Source organism: Hyaena hyaena, unplaced genomic scaffold, assembly GCF_003009895.1.
Source record: "Hyaena hyaena isolate Hyena2069 unplaced genomic scaffold, ASM300989v1 scaffold_16, whole genome shotgun sequence".
In the NCBI taxonomy this organism is placed as follows: Eukaryota; Metazoa; Chordata; class Mammalia; order Carnivora; family Hyaenidae; genus Hyaena; species Hyaena hyaena.
In genome coordinates, this window is record NW_024080650.1 from 461,863 (window position 1) to 479,427 (window position 17,565).

Here is a 17,565-nt window from a genome sequence, read left to right on the forward strand (position 1 = left end):
GACTTTACTTCTATACCTCTGCCCGAGGGTGCCCTACTCCCGGCTCTGGTTCTGCCCCCACCCCACCCCCCAGGTCGCCCGGTCCCTAGAACTCTGCAGAGCCAAGATCTCTTCCCCTACGGGTCCCGGACTAGCTGCGGCGGGTGAGGTGGGGGTCTGCGCCCACCCTCTCCTCTGCCCCCCCTCCCCCCCCAGAGACAGAGAAGGACATTTGTGGGTGCATTTAAAATGGTTTATTTTCCGGGTTGCGGGGGCGGAGGGGGACGCGGGGTGGGCGGCTCAGTAGACGCCGGGCGGGGCGGGCTCCGCGGGCTCGGGCGCCCCCGCCAGCTGCACCAGCCTCAGCAGTAAGGCGCCCGTCGGCCCGTCCAGCTGGGTCCCGTTGCTCCGGTCGCTGGCGCGCGCACGGCGGTGAAAACCGGCGCCCTCCCGGCACTCAGGCTCAGTCACGCAGCTCTCTGCGGGGGGCTCCGGCTGAGCGCAGCGCGGACCCCACCCAGATCCGCCAGGCGGGACCCGCGGGACACCCCCCCCAGCCCCGCCCCCGCCCCTGCGCCACGCCCACCGGGACCTCCGTACCGCCCCCACCTGGACCCCGGCCCCGCCCCCCTGCACCACGCCCTCCGGGACCTCCGCACCGCCCCCACCTGGCCCCTGGCCCTGCCCCTACTCGCCCCTCCGGTCGCCCCCGAAGACTCACCGTCGTTGCAGCAGACGCCGGCGGCGGCGCAGCGGCCCCCGCTCCCGCACGGCTTGTGGCCCGACTGGCAGGGCGACGGCAGGTAGTTCTCCTCCTGGCAGCGCAGCGCCTCGGCCGTGCCCACGAAGCAGCCCAGCTCGTCGCCGCAGCAGATGCTGGGCCCGAAGCAGCGGCCTTTGCCGCCGGGGCCGCAGGGGAGGCACTGGCGGGAGGGCGGGGGTGAGCGCGGGCCCTGCGAGGCCGGGGGCGGCGGCTCGGGGTCGCCGGGGCCGCGGTCACGGCAGGGGGCGCACGTCCACTAAACTCCCTTGGTTTTCAGGTGACTGAGGACAGCTCTCTCCGTGACAGCCCTCAGCACCTTCCGTCTTCGTTGTGGGAGCCCCACCCCGAGGCTACGCGGAAGACACCCTCCCTTTCAGCTCTGGGGCCATCAGCGGTGTGCACCCTACTCTCAGCGGTCCACCGCCCTTCCCATAACTCAGACCTTCCTCCCTCGGTGCCATCACTCAAACTTGATCTTCAGCACCCACGATCCTAGCAGAAAGCCTCCTGCCCCGCCCAGAACACTTTCAAGTCCTTCCTCCACTTTCCTATCCCTCACCGCAAGCTGGTGGGCCTCTCTGGGCCTTGACCTCTGCTCACCTCTGTGGGCTAACTGTGGGTGAAAGGAGCCGGAGCCCCAGGGAGAGCATGAGGCACCTTGGTGCCTCAGGCTTCCGAAGGTGCCAAGCAGAGGGAAGGGTGGTGGGCGGGGGGGGAGGGGGGGGCTGCCTACCTATCCACTCTAGTTTGTTCAGTAGCTCAAAATTTAGCCACCCGTGGCCTGGCCAGAACTGAGCATGGTGACTGGATTTCCTTCCAAGGGAAACAGAAGGGAATGGATAAAAGGGAACCGACTGGACCTGCAGCACAGGAGAACTGGGCTAGGTACCCAGCAGAACTTCCTCGCAGGAGGCGGCACCCTCGCTCGAACCAGCTCAGAGCGATGGCCAGCTTCTGCGTGGGGTTTGGGAGGGCTGTGGCCAGGAGAGGCTGAAGGCTGGATGGAAAGGCCTCCAATGCTGGCTGGGACAGAGCCGCTCGGGGCTGCGAGGCCCCCGCGGGCACAGCGGAGGCCTCGCCGCCCAGTTCTCACTGACCGGCCCCAAGCCCAGCTCCTGGGGAAACGCCTGTCTTTGCTGCATCCCCTGCCTGGCTGGGGATAGTGTCCAGGAAGCCCTGGAGCCTGTCCTAGCCTGCCCGGCAGCCTGGCCCCCTCTGCCCAGCCGTGCCAAGCCTCCCTTCTTCTGGGCCCATCACCTGAAGCCTGCCTCCCCCATGACTTGCTCCATCCCAGCCCCTGCACTACAGATGCCAGCCCTAGGGCACTACCTCCTCCAGGCAGCCCCGAGATGGGCCACGGTCATACCTGTCTCAGCTCCAGGTCAGACATGGCCCTCTTGCCACCCCTCGGGCAGTTCTGGAAATAGCAGGCGGAGGTGAAGGCCAGCAGGCCCAGGAAGCAGGCGGGTAGCGTGGTGTCCGGCATCCTGGAGCAGGTGGGCACAGTGCGTGGGACCGCTGTGCGGACTGTGCTGGGCTGCCTTCGCTGGCGGCCTATTTATGTCCGCAGGTGTTCCCTGGGAGACCACGTGGCCGCCACCCCCCTCCCCAGTGACTCCCCAGGAGCCCACGGCCTCCAGGTCCCAAGCCGTCAGCAGTGATTCAGGCATCTGGGGACGCACGTGGACCTGTCTGTGGGGGCCTGTGGAGGGGGGGGAGTGCCGGCCTCCGTGCTGTCATTGGCAGCCGTGTGGCTGCGATGTGACAGGAGCTGCTGTGACTGTGATTGTGGCTCTCTGAACCTGAGGAGAGGGAGAGATGTGAGGGGCTCTCCAGGAGACCATCCCCAAGCTTTCTGGCAGCCCAGAAGAGGCTGGGGGTCACTGAGCCTGTCCCCAGACACAGCCCCCTGAGAAAGCGCGGAGGGAGGCTCGAGCGGCTGGTGTGCAAGGAGCAGGGTCAGGCCCCAGCCCAGGAGTGATGGGACAGGGGACAGTCAGGTGTGTAGAAGTCCATGAGGAGGGTTAGCCTTGTGAGAGGATAAGTGACCAAGGACGGCACAGACCCAAGGTCAGGCGGCCAGAGGGCTTTGTCCTGACTGCACCAGAGAAGGAGATGGCTGTCGTGGACCAAGCAGAGGGACCAACATGGATGAATGGTTGGATTCCCACAGGGTGAGTGGACAGGCTCCCAGGGAAGCTGGGCACACCCCTCCCCAGACACACACCCAGGGCAGGATTCAGGGACTCGGAGGCTGGGGACCTCGAGGTCAGCTTCTTGGCATGTTCCCATCACTCCCCTCTCAGGTGGGAATATGGAGGTAGGGGAGTTCCTGTGGAGGAAAGGAGAAATCCAAACCCGGTAGGGATCAAAGGTGAGGGGCGAGCCACTTGCCCCAATCCCTACCCGTATGAGGACCCTAATTTGTGGGGACCAGGGCAGGTACCATCTCGGGCTTAGGGTGGAAGTAGGGGCGTGGAAGGTTTGGTGCTGGGGGTTGGGAGGAGCCACAGCCAAATGAGCCCAGCCTGAGAAAGCAGACTTTGGTTCTTTTTTTTTTTTTTTTAATTTTTTTTTAATGTTTTATTTATTTTTAGGAGAGAGAGAGAGAGAGAGAGAGAGAGACAGCGTGAGCAGGGGAGGGTCAGAGAGAGAGGGAGTCAGAGGCTGAAACAGGCTCCAGGCTCTGAGCTGGCAGTCAGCACAGAGCCCGACGCTGGGGCTCGAACCCACGAACCGCGAGATCATGACTCAAGCGAAAGTCGGACGCTTAACCGACTAAGCCACCCAGGCGCCCCGTGCAGACTTTGGTTCTTGACCCCAGGCTGGTGGGATGAAGGGACTAAAGCCTCCCTCCCCTGGACCACTGGAGTGCCCGTCTGGTCCCCGGCCCCGGGCTGGCCACACTAGCCCTTTCAGGATTTATTCAGCCCCCAGCTCTCCCAGCGCCGGGCTCGCCGCCTCCCCTCCAGGTGCTGCAGGAAAGCTCTGGCAGCCTTCCCCCGCCACCAAGTGCTGTAAGGGCTCCAGAGTGTCCCAGGGAGGGACCTACCGCAGTCAGGACAGGCTGCCAGCCTTCACAGGAACATCCTCTTAGGGGCTGTGAGGACATTGGAGCCAATGGCCTGTCACGAATCTGGCCTCTGTTGCTCAAAACTTCATGACTTGGGCAGGTGACTTGACCTCTCTGTGCCTCACTTTCTTCCAGTGTGAAGTCGGGAAGATACTAGATACACCTCATAGGGTTGTGAGGACTGAAGTAATGTAATATGTAAGAGCTTCAGAGAAGTTCCTGCACCATTGTAAAGCTAATTAATAACAGTATTCTATTATTTTTTGAGAGAGAGGATGCAAGTTACTGAAGGGCGGGGGGGGGGGTGTGTGTGTGTGGAGAATCCCACAAGGGGCAAAGAGAGAGAGAGAAGCAGGGCTGACCCGAAGCAGAGCTTGTACTCACCCGATATGGGGCTTGAACTCACAAACCATGAGATTATGACTTGAGCTGAAGTCGGATGCTTAACCTGAGAGAGCCACCCAGGTGCCCCAGTAGTATGTATTATTAATGCCATTATTCTTATTAAAAACTGAAGAGAGTTTTCCAGAGAGAGTAGATTTCTGGGTTAACCCAGGAGGAACATTTTCATTCCATTCTTGGGGCCTAGAGCAAAACTGGGTGCCCATTGTCGCCCTACTGAGATTCTGGGTTGTGGAGGCCACAGGCCTGGTTTAGGCCAGCTGTGTGGCCTTGACCCAGCACCTTACCTCTCTGCACTTCAGGTCTGAGTTATCATCTGAAAATGGATGGGGCTACAGTAATTGAAGGGGTCGGGCCCTGGCACAGGCCAGGACACCCATCTCCCAAACAGTCATGTCTACCAAGATCATCATTCTAAGCCTTGCCTCTCACACTAAAGACCCCAAGCACCTTCTCCTTTGTTATGCTGGAGGGCCTGCTTCTCCCTATACCCACCTTCTTGGAACACGCATGGGCTAGAAAAAGGCTTGTTACTGTGTTGACTGGCATTTCAAATATATCCCCTACATGTCACTTCCCTTATATGTTCCCTTTTCAAATCTACTGTTTCACACCTTCTCTATTCTGGACTCGTGGATCTTTATTCACATGCCATTTTATTTATTTGTTTGCTTGTTTAATGTTTATTTTTGAGAGAGACAGAGAGAGGGAGACACAGAATCTGAAGCAGGCTCCAGGTTCTGAGCTGTCAGCACAGAGCCTGACCCAAGGCTTGAACCCAGAAACTGTGAGATCATGACCTGAGCCCAAGCTGGACACTCAACTGAGTGTCCCAGGTGCCCCTCACATGTCATTTTAGAAAGGATTTAGCTCTTTCACCAGTCCCTTCCCACCCTACCCCCCACAGTGCTCTCCCACTCACCATTTTCTTGATATAATGATGTCATAATGCTTAGATCAGTATTATGAGTTAGACTGCAAATATGTTCTCTGCACTAAGCTATATACTATGTTATGATGACCTCTTCATCCCTGAACAACTTTCTGTGTTCCCTTGAGTTAGTGATTGTCTTGGGTTTTCATTGTGGTCCATCTACTATTTTTATCCAGAAGTCAACTCTCTCCACCCAGGCTTCTGCCAAAACCAGCACATTGAAACTCCTATTATTTAGGTCATAAACTACCTCTACATTGCCAAATTTTGTGGTCATGTCTGTGTCCTCATTTTACATAATTCCCTAGCAGCATATGACATGGGTGAGTTGTCCTTTTTAAAACTATACTTCAGGGGGGCGCCTGGGTGGCTTAGTCGGTTAAGCGTCCGACTTTCGCTTCGGTCATGATCTCACGGTTCGTGGGTTCGAGCCCCGCGTCGGGCTCTGTGCTGACTGCCAGCTCAGAGCCTGGAGCCTGTTTCAGTCTGTGACTCCCTCTCTCTCTGACCCTCCCCTGCTCACGCTGTCTCTCTCTCTCCTAGAAATAAATAAAACATTAAAAAAAAAAACAAAAAAAAAAAACTATACTTCAGGGGCACTTGACTGGCTCAGTCAGTAGAGTATGCAACTCTTAACCTCAGGATTGTGAATGTGAGCCCCATGTTGAGTACAGAGATTACTTAGGATAAAATCTTTAAAAAAAAAAAAAAGATAAAATAAAATTACACTTCATTTATTTTCTACCAAACTGGATATTCTTTCTCAGACTCTTTTCTGCCTCTTCCTCTATGACCTTGACATTTTTTTAAAGTTTATCCATTTATTCTGAGGGGTGAGCAAAGAGAGAGGGAGAGAGAGAACCCTAAGCAGGCTCTGCACCATTAGCATGGAGCCCAATGTGTGGCTTGAACTCACAAACCAAGTGGAACTCAAGAGTCAGACATTCAACCAACTGAGCCACCAGGTACCCCTTGACCTTGACTTCTAAATGTTGGAGAACCCCAAGGCTCATTCCTACATCTCTTCTCTTCTCCTCTTTCTAGGCAACTGCTTCTAACCCCATGAGTTTGTATATTTTCTATAAACTAATGATTCCCAAATTCATATCTCGGGCCTTTCCCCTGAGTTCCAAACTTGTAGTTACAACTGCCTAATGACACCTTCCTTTATATAATCAATGGACCTCTCCAATTTAACATGGTCAAACTCAACTCCTGATTCTTAACTGTCCCCATGCTCTCACCCAGGGTTCCCTAACTGCAGTCACACCACCATCCGACCAATGGCTCCTCACAGAACCTGAGACTCTCCTCACTCTTTATTAATCCTGCCCCTAGAATATATCTAAAATCTCTCTGCTTCCTTTCCCTCCTGCTTTGGAATTTCAGAATGCATTGTTTCCTTATCCTAGAAGGCCCACCTACCCTTAGCTCTCCCTGGGATTCACATGGCTGCTTCAATGTCATCTAAGAAGAGACTTCCCTGACCGCCCACCTGGTGCATCCCTCAGCCCCACCTTGATTATTTTCTAACTTCGGTCAATATTGTGGGATTTAATAGTACATACTACAACCTGCATTTCATTTACTTGTCTGTTTATATTTTTTTGTGCGTGTATGGCTGTACCCCTCTAGATTGAAAGCCCCAGGGCAGAAAGGACTCCATCTTTCTGTTTTTCTGTTCAGTACTGTAGCCTGGTACAGTGCTTGTCACACAGTGGGTTTTCTTTTCTTTTCTTTTCTTTTTTTTTTAGCTTTTTAATGTTTATTTATTTATTATTTTTTTTACAAATAGTTTATTGTCAAATTAGTTTCCACATAACAGTGCTCATCCCCAAAGTGTCCTCCTCCATGCCCGTCCCCCCCCCCCACATCCATCAGTCCTCAGTTTTTGTCAGCATTCAAGAGTCTCTCATGGTTTGTCTCTCTCCCTTTCCCCCACCATTTCCGCCCTTCTTCTCCCGCTTGTTCCTCCGTCAAGTTCCTCCTAATCCTCCTATACGTGCAAACATATGATATCTGTCGTCCTCTGCCTGACTTATTTCACTCAGCATAACACCCTCAAGGTCCATCCATGTTGCTACACATGGCCAGATTTCATTGTTTCTCATTGCCATGTAGTAGTCCATGGTATAGATAAACCACATCTTCTTGATCCATTTGTCTGTGGATGGACACTTAGGCTCTTTCCATGTTTTAGCTATTGTGGAGAGTGCTGCTACGAACATTGGGGTACATGTGCCCCTATGCCTCAGCATTCCTGTATCCCTTGGGTAAATTCCTAGCAGTGCTATTGCTGGGTCATAGGGGAGTTCTACTGTTAGTTTCCTGAGGAACCTCCACACTGTTTTCCAGAGGGGCTGCACCAGTTTACATTCCCACCAACAGTGTAGGAGGGTGCCTGTTTCTCCACATCCTCACCAGCATCTAGATTTCTCTGATTTGCTCATTTTAGCCACCCTGACTGGCGTGAGATGGTATCTCAGTGTGGTTTTGATTTGTATTTCCCTGATGAGGAGGGATGCTGAGCATCATTTCGTGTGTCTGTTGGCCATCTGGATGTCCTCTTTGGAGAAGTGTCTGTTCATATCTTCTGCCCATTTCTTCACTGGGTTGTTTGTTTTTCGGGTGTGGAGTTTGGTGAGTTCCTTATAGATTTTGGATATTAACCCTTTCTCTGATATGTCATTTGCAACTATCTTTTCCCATTCCGTTGGTTGCCTATTAGTTTTCTGGGTTGTTTCCTTTGCTGTGCATAATGTTTATTTATTTTTAAGAGAGAGAGAGACAGAGTGAAAGCAGGGGAGGGACAGAGAGAGACACACACAGAATCCGAAGCAGGCTCCAGGCTCTGAGTCATCAGCACAGAGCCTGAGGTGGGGCTTGAATTCACAAACAGTCGAGATCATGACCTGAGCCAAAGTCAGACGCTCAACCGACTGAACCGCCCAGGTGCTCCACAGGATTTTCAGTACCTTATGGAAAGGAGGAAGGGAGGGTGGGAAGCCCTGAGTACCGGCCTCCGCGTTCCAGGGAGTTACTGTATGACTGTGGGCAAGCCACATCTGTTCCCAAGGTTACTTGCCTGATGTGCTAATCCTATTTCCTATCTCACTGAGGACTTAAGGGAATCAGATGGAGGTGCTATAAACGTTAAGATTTTCTGAAACATTTACAAAACAAAGAGTTGCAAGCCTGCAGATTAAACCTCAAATCTCAGAATATTCTTTAACAGACTACCTTACCGTTAGACCCTCTTTTCTGAGAACAGGTAACAGTTAACTGCCCGGGTCACTCCTATCCGGGTTCTTATCTCCTTCTCTCAAGATCAACCCAATGGCTGTACCACATGACATTCGCGGCACCTACTGGAAGGGCAAGAGCGTTGACCTCATCTTCAAAGGGTCTCTGCTGCCGGAAGTAAGTCTATCCCTCTCCCTCCTCCCCTGTTTTCCACTAGAGTGACCCCAGGACCCTCGGCAGTGTAGACACACAAATGCCCTGTCAACTGTGAAGAGGGGAACAGCAGTGAGCACGAGTGCAGGAGCCCCAACCTGCTGAGTGAATTGAATCCAAGACGATACCCTGAGCAAGGATAAGGAACGTGAGAAAACGCTGGGCTTCGGGCCGACAGGTATGGGGCCGGGACGGACCCACGCCCCGCGTGAGGAAACACGCTCCTAGGGAGGGCTCGGTGTGACTGTTCATCAGATTGCTTACATTAAGCCTCCACGAGTCAGAAATGAAAAGGCCTCATAAAAAGTCTTACTTGGAAAAACAACCTAGATAAGAAGCAAAATAGACGATCGAGCCCTATCTTTGACCCTCCAGTGCTGAAAGCCTGTGGCGGCAGGATGGATGGAGTCGCCCCCGGGGACTCAGCGCCAGCTGGGTCCCCGCGTGGCCCGGCCTGGTGTCCCCGCCGCCACGCAGCCGCTGGGGGCGCCGAGAGCTCCGAGGGCGGCCGGAGGGAAGACAGGAAGAGGCCCCGAGGGCCTTGGGGACCCGCAGCGGCCGCAGAGCCGTGAGCAGACTGCTGAGGGCCGCATGAGCGCGGCGCCCGCGGCCCCGCCGGCGGGCTGGGGGGCGCCCCTGGGGACCCGGCCCGGCCCTGCGCTCCGCTCCCGTCTGAGGAAAGGGCGCACCTCACCTCAGGGAGAGCGGGAAGCAGAGGCCGAGGCGCCGGGAAGGCTTCTCGAATATTCCTTCGGTGCCTCATTCCTTCCGTGCCGTAAGGACACAGCACAGGACACAGGCCATAGAGCCTGGTGACCCACAGAGGACAGCAAAGAGTTCACAGCGGTGAGCGTAAGCCAGCGCTGGGCCCAACTGTTCACCCGCATTTCCTTCTGGAACGGGCATAAAACCCTAAGAAAGGAGGAGGTATTTTTTTATTGACATTTGCTGACAGGAAACAAGGACAGAGAGGTTGAGTGACTTGCCCAAGGAGGCACAGGTGAAAAAAAAAAAAAAAAAAGGAACCAGCAGAACTGGGCCCCAGGGCCCAGGGTCTGTGTCCTTCACCCTCCACTGTCTCATAACTGGCCAACTATGACTGAAACACCAGAACACGAATATTTACTAGGATTCAAAGTCGGAGGTTGGTGGCCTCTCAGGGTTCAGGCTGTCACCCGAGGCTTCCTTACTCCCTTCCGGCACCCTCCCCATGTCCGGGGGTCTCTCCTCACGGCAAGGGGGCCGCCACAAAATGGTTCCCTCCTCCGAGACTTTCCCTTCTCAGGGACCCTCAGGGGACCCAGGGTCCCCACTCCCAAGCTCCTCCAGGCTGGGCCGAGGTTGGCCCCAGGGCTGGGTGTGCTCACAGGCTCCTTCCAAACTGGGGTTCTGTTAGTGAGGAAGAGGAGGGGGCGGCTGCTGGCCAGTAACGTGTTCACTGCAGGCCCCAGGCTGGGAGGGATTTGTAGACTCACGGAGACCACGTCACGTGGGAGGACCCTGCGGTGCCAAGAACCTCAGTGTCTTGTCCCCCCCGGGGTCGCACAGCTAGGCAGGAACAGAGTTACTGAACCAGGTTGCAGGGCAAGCTGACAAAATGTTAAATAATACATGTTCTGGCATCTTGACAAATATGTGCTCCTAACGACCTAGAAGCCCACGATCAAATCTGGAGTCCCGAGCTCTTGGGAGTCCTGGGGCAGAGCTGGCCGCCGGGGAGCCGGCTTCTCCCTGCAGCCTCGCTCCGTCCCGTATCCCCAGGGACAGGCACACGGGGGCGTGCTGTCCATGTGCCTCACAAACCGCCTCCTCTGGCCACCACGCAGGCACGTTTGCACACCTCAAGTGGGTCCCCCTGGGCACAGACCCAGAGAAAAGGACTCCTCCAGCTCTGGAAACAAGTGAACAAAGGAGCACCTGGGTGGCTCAGTCGGCTAAGTGTCTGACTTCGGCTCAGGTCATGATCTCGTGGTCCATGAGTTCAAGCCCCGCCATCAGGCTCTGTGCTGACAGCTCAGAGCCTGGAGCCTGCTTGGGAGTCTGTGTTTCCCTCTCTCTCTGCCCCTCTCCCATTTGTACCTGTCTCTCTCTATCTCTCTCAAAATAAATAAACATTTAAAAAAAGAAAGAAAGAAAGAAAAAGAAACGAGCATGGGGACATTAGGTAGAGTGTCCAGGGCACGGCCCCCAGGGTGCATATTCGAGGCCGAATATCCACCGGTCTCACCCCGGGGGAGGGTCAAAACAGACCCTCTAAGGCATGAGGCCTGGGCCAAGGCCCCTCTCTTTGGCATTACTTGTCCTTGAAGCCCTAAAACCCTGAAATCCTGTGGCAGTGGACCAGAATCTGCCAGAACCATGCCCTCAGGAGGTCACGTGACTCCAAAGACTGCTTCATCCCCACCTGCCACAGGACACCGGGGTCCAAACTGGAACGTGCATGTCCGTTTTGCTACCTTCTGGCCCTTTCTGGACAATTCGACACGCCCCTCATGTTCTTGAGGGTCTGGTGCCGGCCCTCTACTCCTGGTTCTGTGTTCTCTAACAAGATCTGCTAAATGTGAGCAAAAGGAATTCACTGAAAGCTTATTAAGAGCTCATAACGTAAAGGAAAGCTAGAAACCTGGGCTGAGAGACTGAATGGTTCTGGAGGCTTGAGAAACATGAATCGGGAAGGACTCCTGGAATGGCTGTGTCGGATGTCCCCAGCAGCAGCCCCTGAGATGGGGGCTCTTGTCCGCGTGATTGACAAGGGAGGGAAGGAGGGAGCAAGGCAGGACTGGGCCGGGGAAGAAGCTGGGCGAGGATGTGTCAGCCAGAGTCTGGCCTCAGCTCTGGGGAGCTCCAGAGTTGCCCTGCCTTGAGGCAAGGGGGGGGTAATTTTTTTTTTTATGTTTATTTTATTTGAGAGAGAGAGAGGGAGAATGTGAGTGGGGGGGAGGGGCAGAGAGGGAGAGGAAAAAGAATCCCAAGCAGGCTCCGCACTGTCAGCACAGAGCCCAACCTAGGGCCCGGTCCCACAAACCGTGAGATCACGACCCGAACTGAAATCAAGAGCCGGCCACATAACCGAATGAACCACCCAGGCGACCCTGGGGGTTGATTTTTTTATGTATCCGAGTATTAGTTCTTGGTCAAGGAGGCCGGGGGGCGGAGGGGATCCCCCAGGCATTTTCTTGGTGAGGTGGCTGCCCTTGGCTGAGGTCAGATCTTCAGGGACAGGTCGGCTGTAAGCCATGTGCAACCAATATTCACAGCATCTGGGGGACGAATGGGCCCGGAGTCCACCATGGGATGAGTGGTGCTTCGTCCCTCTGCTCAGATTCACAGTCCAGGGAGAAGTGTCTGGCTTTGCTTGCCTCCCATGCCCATCCCCGGGGTGTCTGTATAAAGCTCCCTCGGACTGTGTCCAATGGAGAAAGAAACTGAGGCTTGAGAGAAAACCGAGATGGTATTACGCAGCGGCAGTGGAGGCTGTGGCGCTAACTTCCCCCCCCACACACACCCAAAACAGCCCCTGAAATATTGTTCTGAAATCAGAACCAGAGCCCCATCTTTTCTGCCCCCACCACTAAGCTTAGTAGAACTGACCTCCTCCTCCTGTGGGTCGACCCTAAAAATGCTTGATTCACGTGTTTCCCTGTGTCTCTGCCCCACCAGACAGTGTTCCTTTCTTCAGTGGGTCCCCGGGCCCTGCAATGCGTCCCACACAGAGTCTTCAGTAAATGACCAAGTTAGTGGCCAGCCCCAGTGAGTGTCACGTTCCTCTGTCTGTGCTGACAGCACAGACACGCGTCAGGATGGAGAGTATTAGCATAGGAACATCTTGAGGCTTTCTCCTTCCCCTGTCTGCTGAGGACGACTCTGGCTTTGCCTTCCTGGTTTGTCCCCGCCACAACACCCCCCCCCCAAGTTCTCTCTGGACAGCTGTCTAGGCTCTTTTCATTGTTGCAGTTACTACTGCTGTGAAACAAACCACTCCAAAAGGCAGCGACACAAAACCACCACCTCCGTATCATGATCCTAGATTCTGAAAATCAGGAGTCCAAACAGGGCACAGGAAGGACGTCTTTTCTCTGCTCCACAATGACTGGACGTGCGAATGGCGAGGGGCTGGAATCCTCTGGCGACTTTTTCACCCATGTGCCTGGGCACCTGGGCTGGGGTGACCCAAAGGCTGGGCTCGGCTGGGACTGCCGACTGGAGGGCCTGCCTACCCCGTGGCTTTTTGAAGCTTGGTGGCCTCGGGATAGTTGGACTTCTTGAGCGTTCCAGCTTCCAGAATGCTTCGGGAGTGTTCTAGCAAACAAGGGCTTGACCAGTGTTCCAGTAAAGTGAGGCAGAAGTGATGTGGCATTTTATGACAGCCTCAGAAATCACACAGGGTCACTGTTGCTACACTCAATTGGTCGAAGCAGCCACAAGCCCGTCCAGAGTCGAGAGAAGGAACAGAGCACCCCTTCGCATGGAGGAGCGCTGGGCACTTTGATCGGCAACTAGTCGTTTAAAATAGTCACAGTGAGGGGCGCCTGGGTGGCTTAGTCGGTTGAGCGTCCGACTTTCGCTTAGGTCATGATCTCGCAGTTCGTGGGTTCGAGCCCCGCGTCGGGCTCTGTGCTGACTGTCAGCTCAGAGCCTGGAGCCTGTTTCGGAGTCTGTGACTCCTTCTCTCTCTGACCCTCTCCTGCTCACGCTGTCTCTCTCTTTCTCTCTCCTAGAAATAAATAAAACATTAAAAATAAAATAAAATAAAATAAAATAGTCACAGTGGGGATGCCTGGCTGTCTCAGTTGAAAGAGTGTGCAACCCTTGATCACGGAGTTGTGAATTTGAGTCCCATGTTGGGAGTAGAGATTACTTAAAAATAAATAAATAAGCTTAAAAAATAAATAAAAATAGAATAGTCACGGGGCATGAAGTCAGGAGGAAAGGATGAAGACTAAGGCTTGGGATCCATTTTTCCAAGGAGTCTTGAAAAGGGAGGCGACAAAGTAGCTGCAGAGTAGTGTGGGAGGTGGCCGGGAGGTGGCCGGGAGGTGGCCGGGAGGTGGATGGGGGACAGGGGGATTTTAGGAGGTGTTGCGGAGTGACAGCCCAGTGTGAAATGGCATTTCGGTTGCTGAATCTGTTTCTTTGGTCCCGGACTGACTGACGGGCTCTAAGACTGAACTGCGGTGGTCAGATTTGCAAGCATTATGCAGACCAAGTTAGGGCAGGTCTAGCCAGCCGCACCCAGCCTGCCCCCAGAAACTTTCAGGGTGGCGGCGCCTACTGTCATTTCCGTCATCTTATTACCAAGGGTCAATTTGCGAGGCCATCTCATGCATCAGTGCGTGCCCTGGCATCTCATTTCCCCTTGTGTTCGTGCTCTCTTGCCCCTCCTTTTTCCCAGGGGCCAGATCCCCCCAAGCCTGATCTCATCTTTTGGGTGGGAGGGAGAGGAAGGCAGGACAGAGGGGTTCTCTCTGGAGGATCCTGGTTCCTGAGACAGGCTAATTGCAGGCTCCTTAATTAATGAGCCATGGGGTTGCATTTCATCAGCTGAGTCACAGTTGGTGTCTGGGCCCTGGACCCAAGGGGAGGGTATCAGGAACCTTGGCGGGGGAGGCCAGCCTGTGTCTCTGCCTCTCCAGACCCTGATTCTCTACCCCCTTTCTTTTCTTTTCTTTTTAAGAGTTTATTTTTAAGTAATCTCTACACCCAACGTGGGGCTCGAACCCACAATCTCGAGACCAAGTAGAATATTCCACCAACTAAGCCAGCCAGATGCCTCTACCCCCTCTGTTTTCAACCCCTACTGGTTTAGAGGGTATCAGACTGCCCATCTTCCTCCTTACTCCCGCCTCGGGAGTTTTCCCAACCCCGGCACCTTCCTGGGACAGTCCCCTAGCCTGTCTATCCCTCATGCCTTCCCACCCCACGGGACCACACAGGGTCCATCTGGTTACTGTTTCCCACTCATCCCGTTTCTCTTTCAAACGGGATCTCCCCCAGCCACACACGTCACAAAAACAAGGTCGCCATCTGCAGTGCGGCAACCACAGCTCCGTGGGATGCCAGCCCCCACCGCTGTGACCATGACCGTGGACTGCCAGAGACCATCCCGGGGCCACTCGCACCTGCTCCTTCCTGTGTCCTCTTCCATCAGTGGCCGCACATGACGGGTACTTTTCCATTCACACTTCAACCAGATTTCTCCACGTACATGAAGTTAACTGTGCCGAGTCTTTTGTTTGGGGGAGAGCTTTTATTTTTGTGCCTGGAGGTGTAATATTTTTTAATTTTCGGAAGCTGTGCCCTAGCTTGGTCATGGGTTGTTATTCCAAAATTAGACTATTTTTTATGCCTCTGGTTCTGGTTTGCATGGTGGAGCTGGGCCTGAGCAGAAAAAGGCTCCTGTAGGTTGAGGAGTTGCACCAGATCAGTGCCAGCCGTGTCTCTGCCCTGAGGTCCCAGCTCAACAGCGGGATCCTTAGAGGCCCTCTCGTGACAACATCCAGGCCACCCCTATGGAGGGGACTTGAGTCTGCCCTTTGGCAGCCTCTGACAGCAGAAGGGCACCTCAGGGGTAAGGAGTGGCCTTCAAGTCAGTCAGCTGAGCTCTTCATGGACCTGAGCCTCAGTTTCCTCCTTCAGGAGTTAAGGAATGGGGGGAGGGGCGCTGCCTGGCTCAGTCTGTAGAGCCATGTAACTCTAGATCTCAGGGTCGTGAGTTCAAGCCCCATGTTGGTAGGAGCACTTACTTAAAAGGGGGAGTGGCCCCTGGGTAGCTCAGTCGGTTGAGGGTCTGACTTCGGCTCAAGTCGTGATCCCACGGTTTGTGAATTCAAGCCCTGCATTGGGCTTGCTGCTGCCAGCACAGAGCCCACTTCCAATCATCTGTCCCTCTCTCTCTCTTTGCCACTGCTTGCTGACTTGCTCTCTCTCAAAAATGAATAAATCTAAAAAACAAAAAAGAGTGCAAGGATTAAATGAGGTAATACACATAAAGCACTTAGCACAATGCAGAGCGGGAGGGAGACACTCCGCAATCCGAAGCAGGCTCCAGGCTCTGAGCTGTTAGCAGCTGTCAGCTTAATCAACTGAGCCACCCAGGGACCCCGCCCCCCGCCCCTAAAAAATTTTGGGTGCAAAGTTTTTTTGTTTTTTGAAACTCACATGGGAGGTGGCCTTCCGTCTCCACCACCTCCTTGGTAATATATGCATGATCATGAGTGTGTAAACCACCTGTTCCTGGGCACTCTTTCTGGACACACCTGGCCCATCCACTGCGGTGGGGGTGGGGGGTGATATGGCTTCTCAGGAGCCGCCAGGGCCTTGGCTGGCTGCTCAGGTTGCAGGCCGCTTCTGGCAGGGCGACAAGTGTTCTCTTACTAGTTTTGCCAGAGAATCTTTGGGGCTGGAATCCTGGGAGTGGGGTGGCTGGGTCAGAGGGCCCACGCACACGTAGCTCGGCTAGGTACTGTCGCCCTGCCCTCCTCAGTTTGTACCCCTCGCATTCCCCCCAGGAGCGCGGGGGTGCCCATCTGCTCAGCAAGACACGGTGTTTCAGGATTGTTTTTATCACATTATGAGCAACGTTGAGTGTCTTTGATATGTTTAAAAGGGTATTTGCATTTCTTTATGAATTTGTGTTTTATTTTTATTAAAACAATTTTTTTTACTGTTTATTTTTAAGAGACAAAGTACGAGCAGGGGAGGGGCAGAGAGAGGGAGACACAGAATCTGAAGCAGGCACAGAGCCTGATATGGGTCTCAAACCCATGAACCATGAGATCATGACCTGAGTTGAGGTCAGACGCTTAACCGACCAGACGCTGAACCACCCAGGCGCCCGGATCAGTGTTTTATTTTTAGAAGCTATATATTAACCATTTGTATAATACAAGTCCTAACATATTCCCCCAGCTTGTAATTTATGTTTTTACTTTGCTAATGGTGACTTTCTTCCCCTGATGTACAAGTTTTTTTGTTTTTGTTTCATTTCAGTGTCGTCAAATTTATCACTCTTCTCCCATCCTGTATCTGGATTTTGAATAAGAAGGGTTTTCCTCATTCCTGGGTTCACAGTAACCCCCTCATTTTCCATTTTCTTCTCGTTCCTGGATGGTTTCCTTCTTCCAGGAGCTCCAGCACCACTTTGTAAAAGGTCCATTTTCCCCTTGGTTGGCGATGCCGCCTCTATGTACCTTGAGTTGCCACGGGCACTGGGGTTGCTTCTGGATTTTCAGTTCTGTTTTGTTGGTCTGTGTGTACAACGGTCAGCTCTCCCCACCTGCTCCAAGCTATTCTTCATCTTCAGCATTTTCCTGTTTTTTTTTTCCTCCGGCTTGTTTTTTTCAAATGATCTCAGTATTAAGAATAGTGTCTGATGACAAGGGCAAATGTCCATGAAAGGACGTTAAGGGAAACAGCAGTCAACAGAACCACACAGCATATATACGTACTTTTTCCCTCCCCTACTGTAAGACCTTGTAAGGGAAAAAACAACCCCAGAATGTTTGTGTGGTCACATGGCGATAAGATGCTTACGCGTAGCATCGCCTCACTGGGGCACAAACCTTTGGTGGAGAGAACTCGCCAGCCGCCGCAAGGCTGCCCCTTGTCCCTTCATCCTCACCTCCTCCCCGTGCCACTCTGGAGATCCTATCACCCTTCTGGCCCATGGCACTTCTTTGTAAGAGAGTGAGGGTGTCACTGCGGGGTGGAGCCTGGGGTATGGCCTCTGCTGTACAGCATCTTTGGCTGATTCCTAGCCTGGCCAGTCCCTTCTAGGCTGAACTGGAAGGAAAGACCTTGCCCAAGCCAGTGGCCCTGGAGGCCGGTGGGGGGGGAGGGGGGCGGGCGGTGTGCTAGTGCAGTCTGCAGAGGGGCTTCAGGGACTGGAAGAGGGCGGAGCGGCCACCTCCGAGGGAGGGGACAGCCCTGAGGCGCCCCACCCCGCCCACAGCTGTCACA

General features: G+C 54.1%; 1 protein-coding gene and 1 long non-coding RNA gene across 2 annotated transcripts in view; both read right to left on the bottom strand.

The window, feature by feature from the left end:
* Positions 1–279: 279 nt before the first annotated feature.
* The window catches only part of LOC120225599 (vasopressin-neurophysin 2-copeptin), a 57,295-nt gene continuing 40,009 nt past the window's right edge, over positions 280–17,565 (bottom strand). Inside the window, exons 2-4 of the mRNA XM_039223828.1 lie at positions 2,109–2,229; positions 701–902; positions 280–458 (exon numbers count right to left, since the gene is read on the bottom strand). Coding sequence (XP_039079759.1) covers positions 280–458; positions 701–902; positions 2,109–2,228 — 501 coding nt within the window. The 5' untranslated portion in view covers position 2,229. The remainder of the gene's footprint in view (positions 459–700; positions 903–2,108; positions 2,230–17,565) is intronic.
* On the bottom strand, positions 11,674–13,156 carry LOC120225650. Its single transcript, XR_005526849.1, has 2 exons — positions 12,199–13,156; positions 11,674–12,038 (listed from the first exon to the last, which is right to left on the bottom strand). It is a non-coding gene; the product is annotated as an uncharacterized LOC120225650 (long non-coding RNA).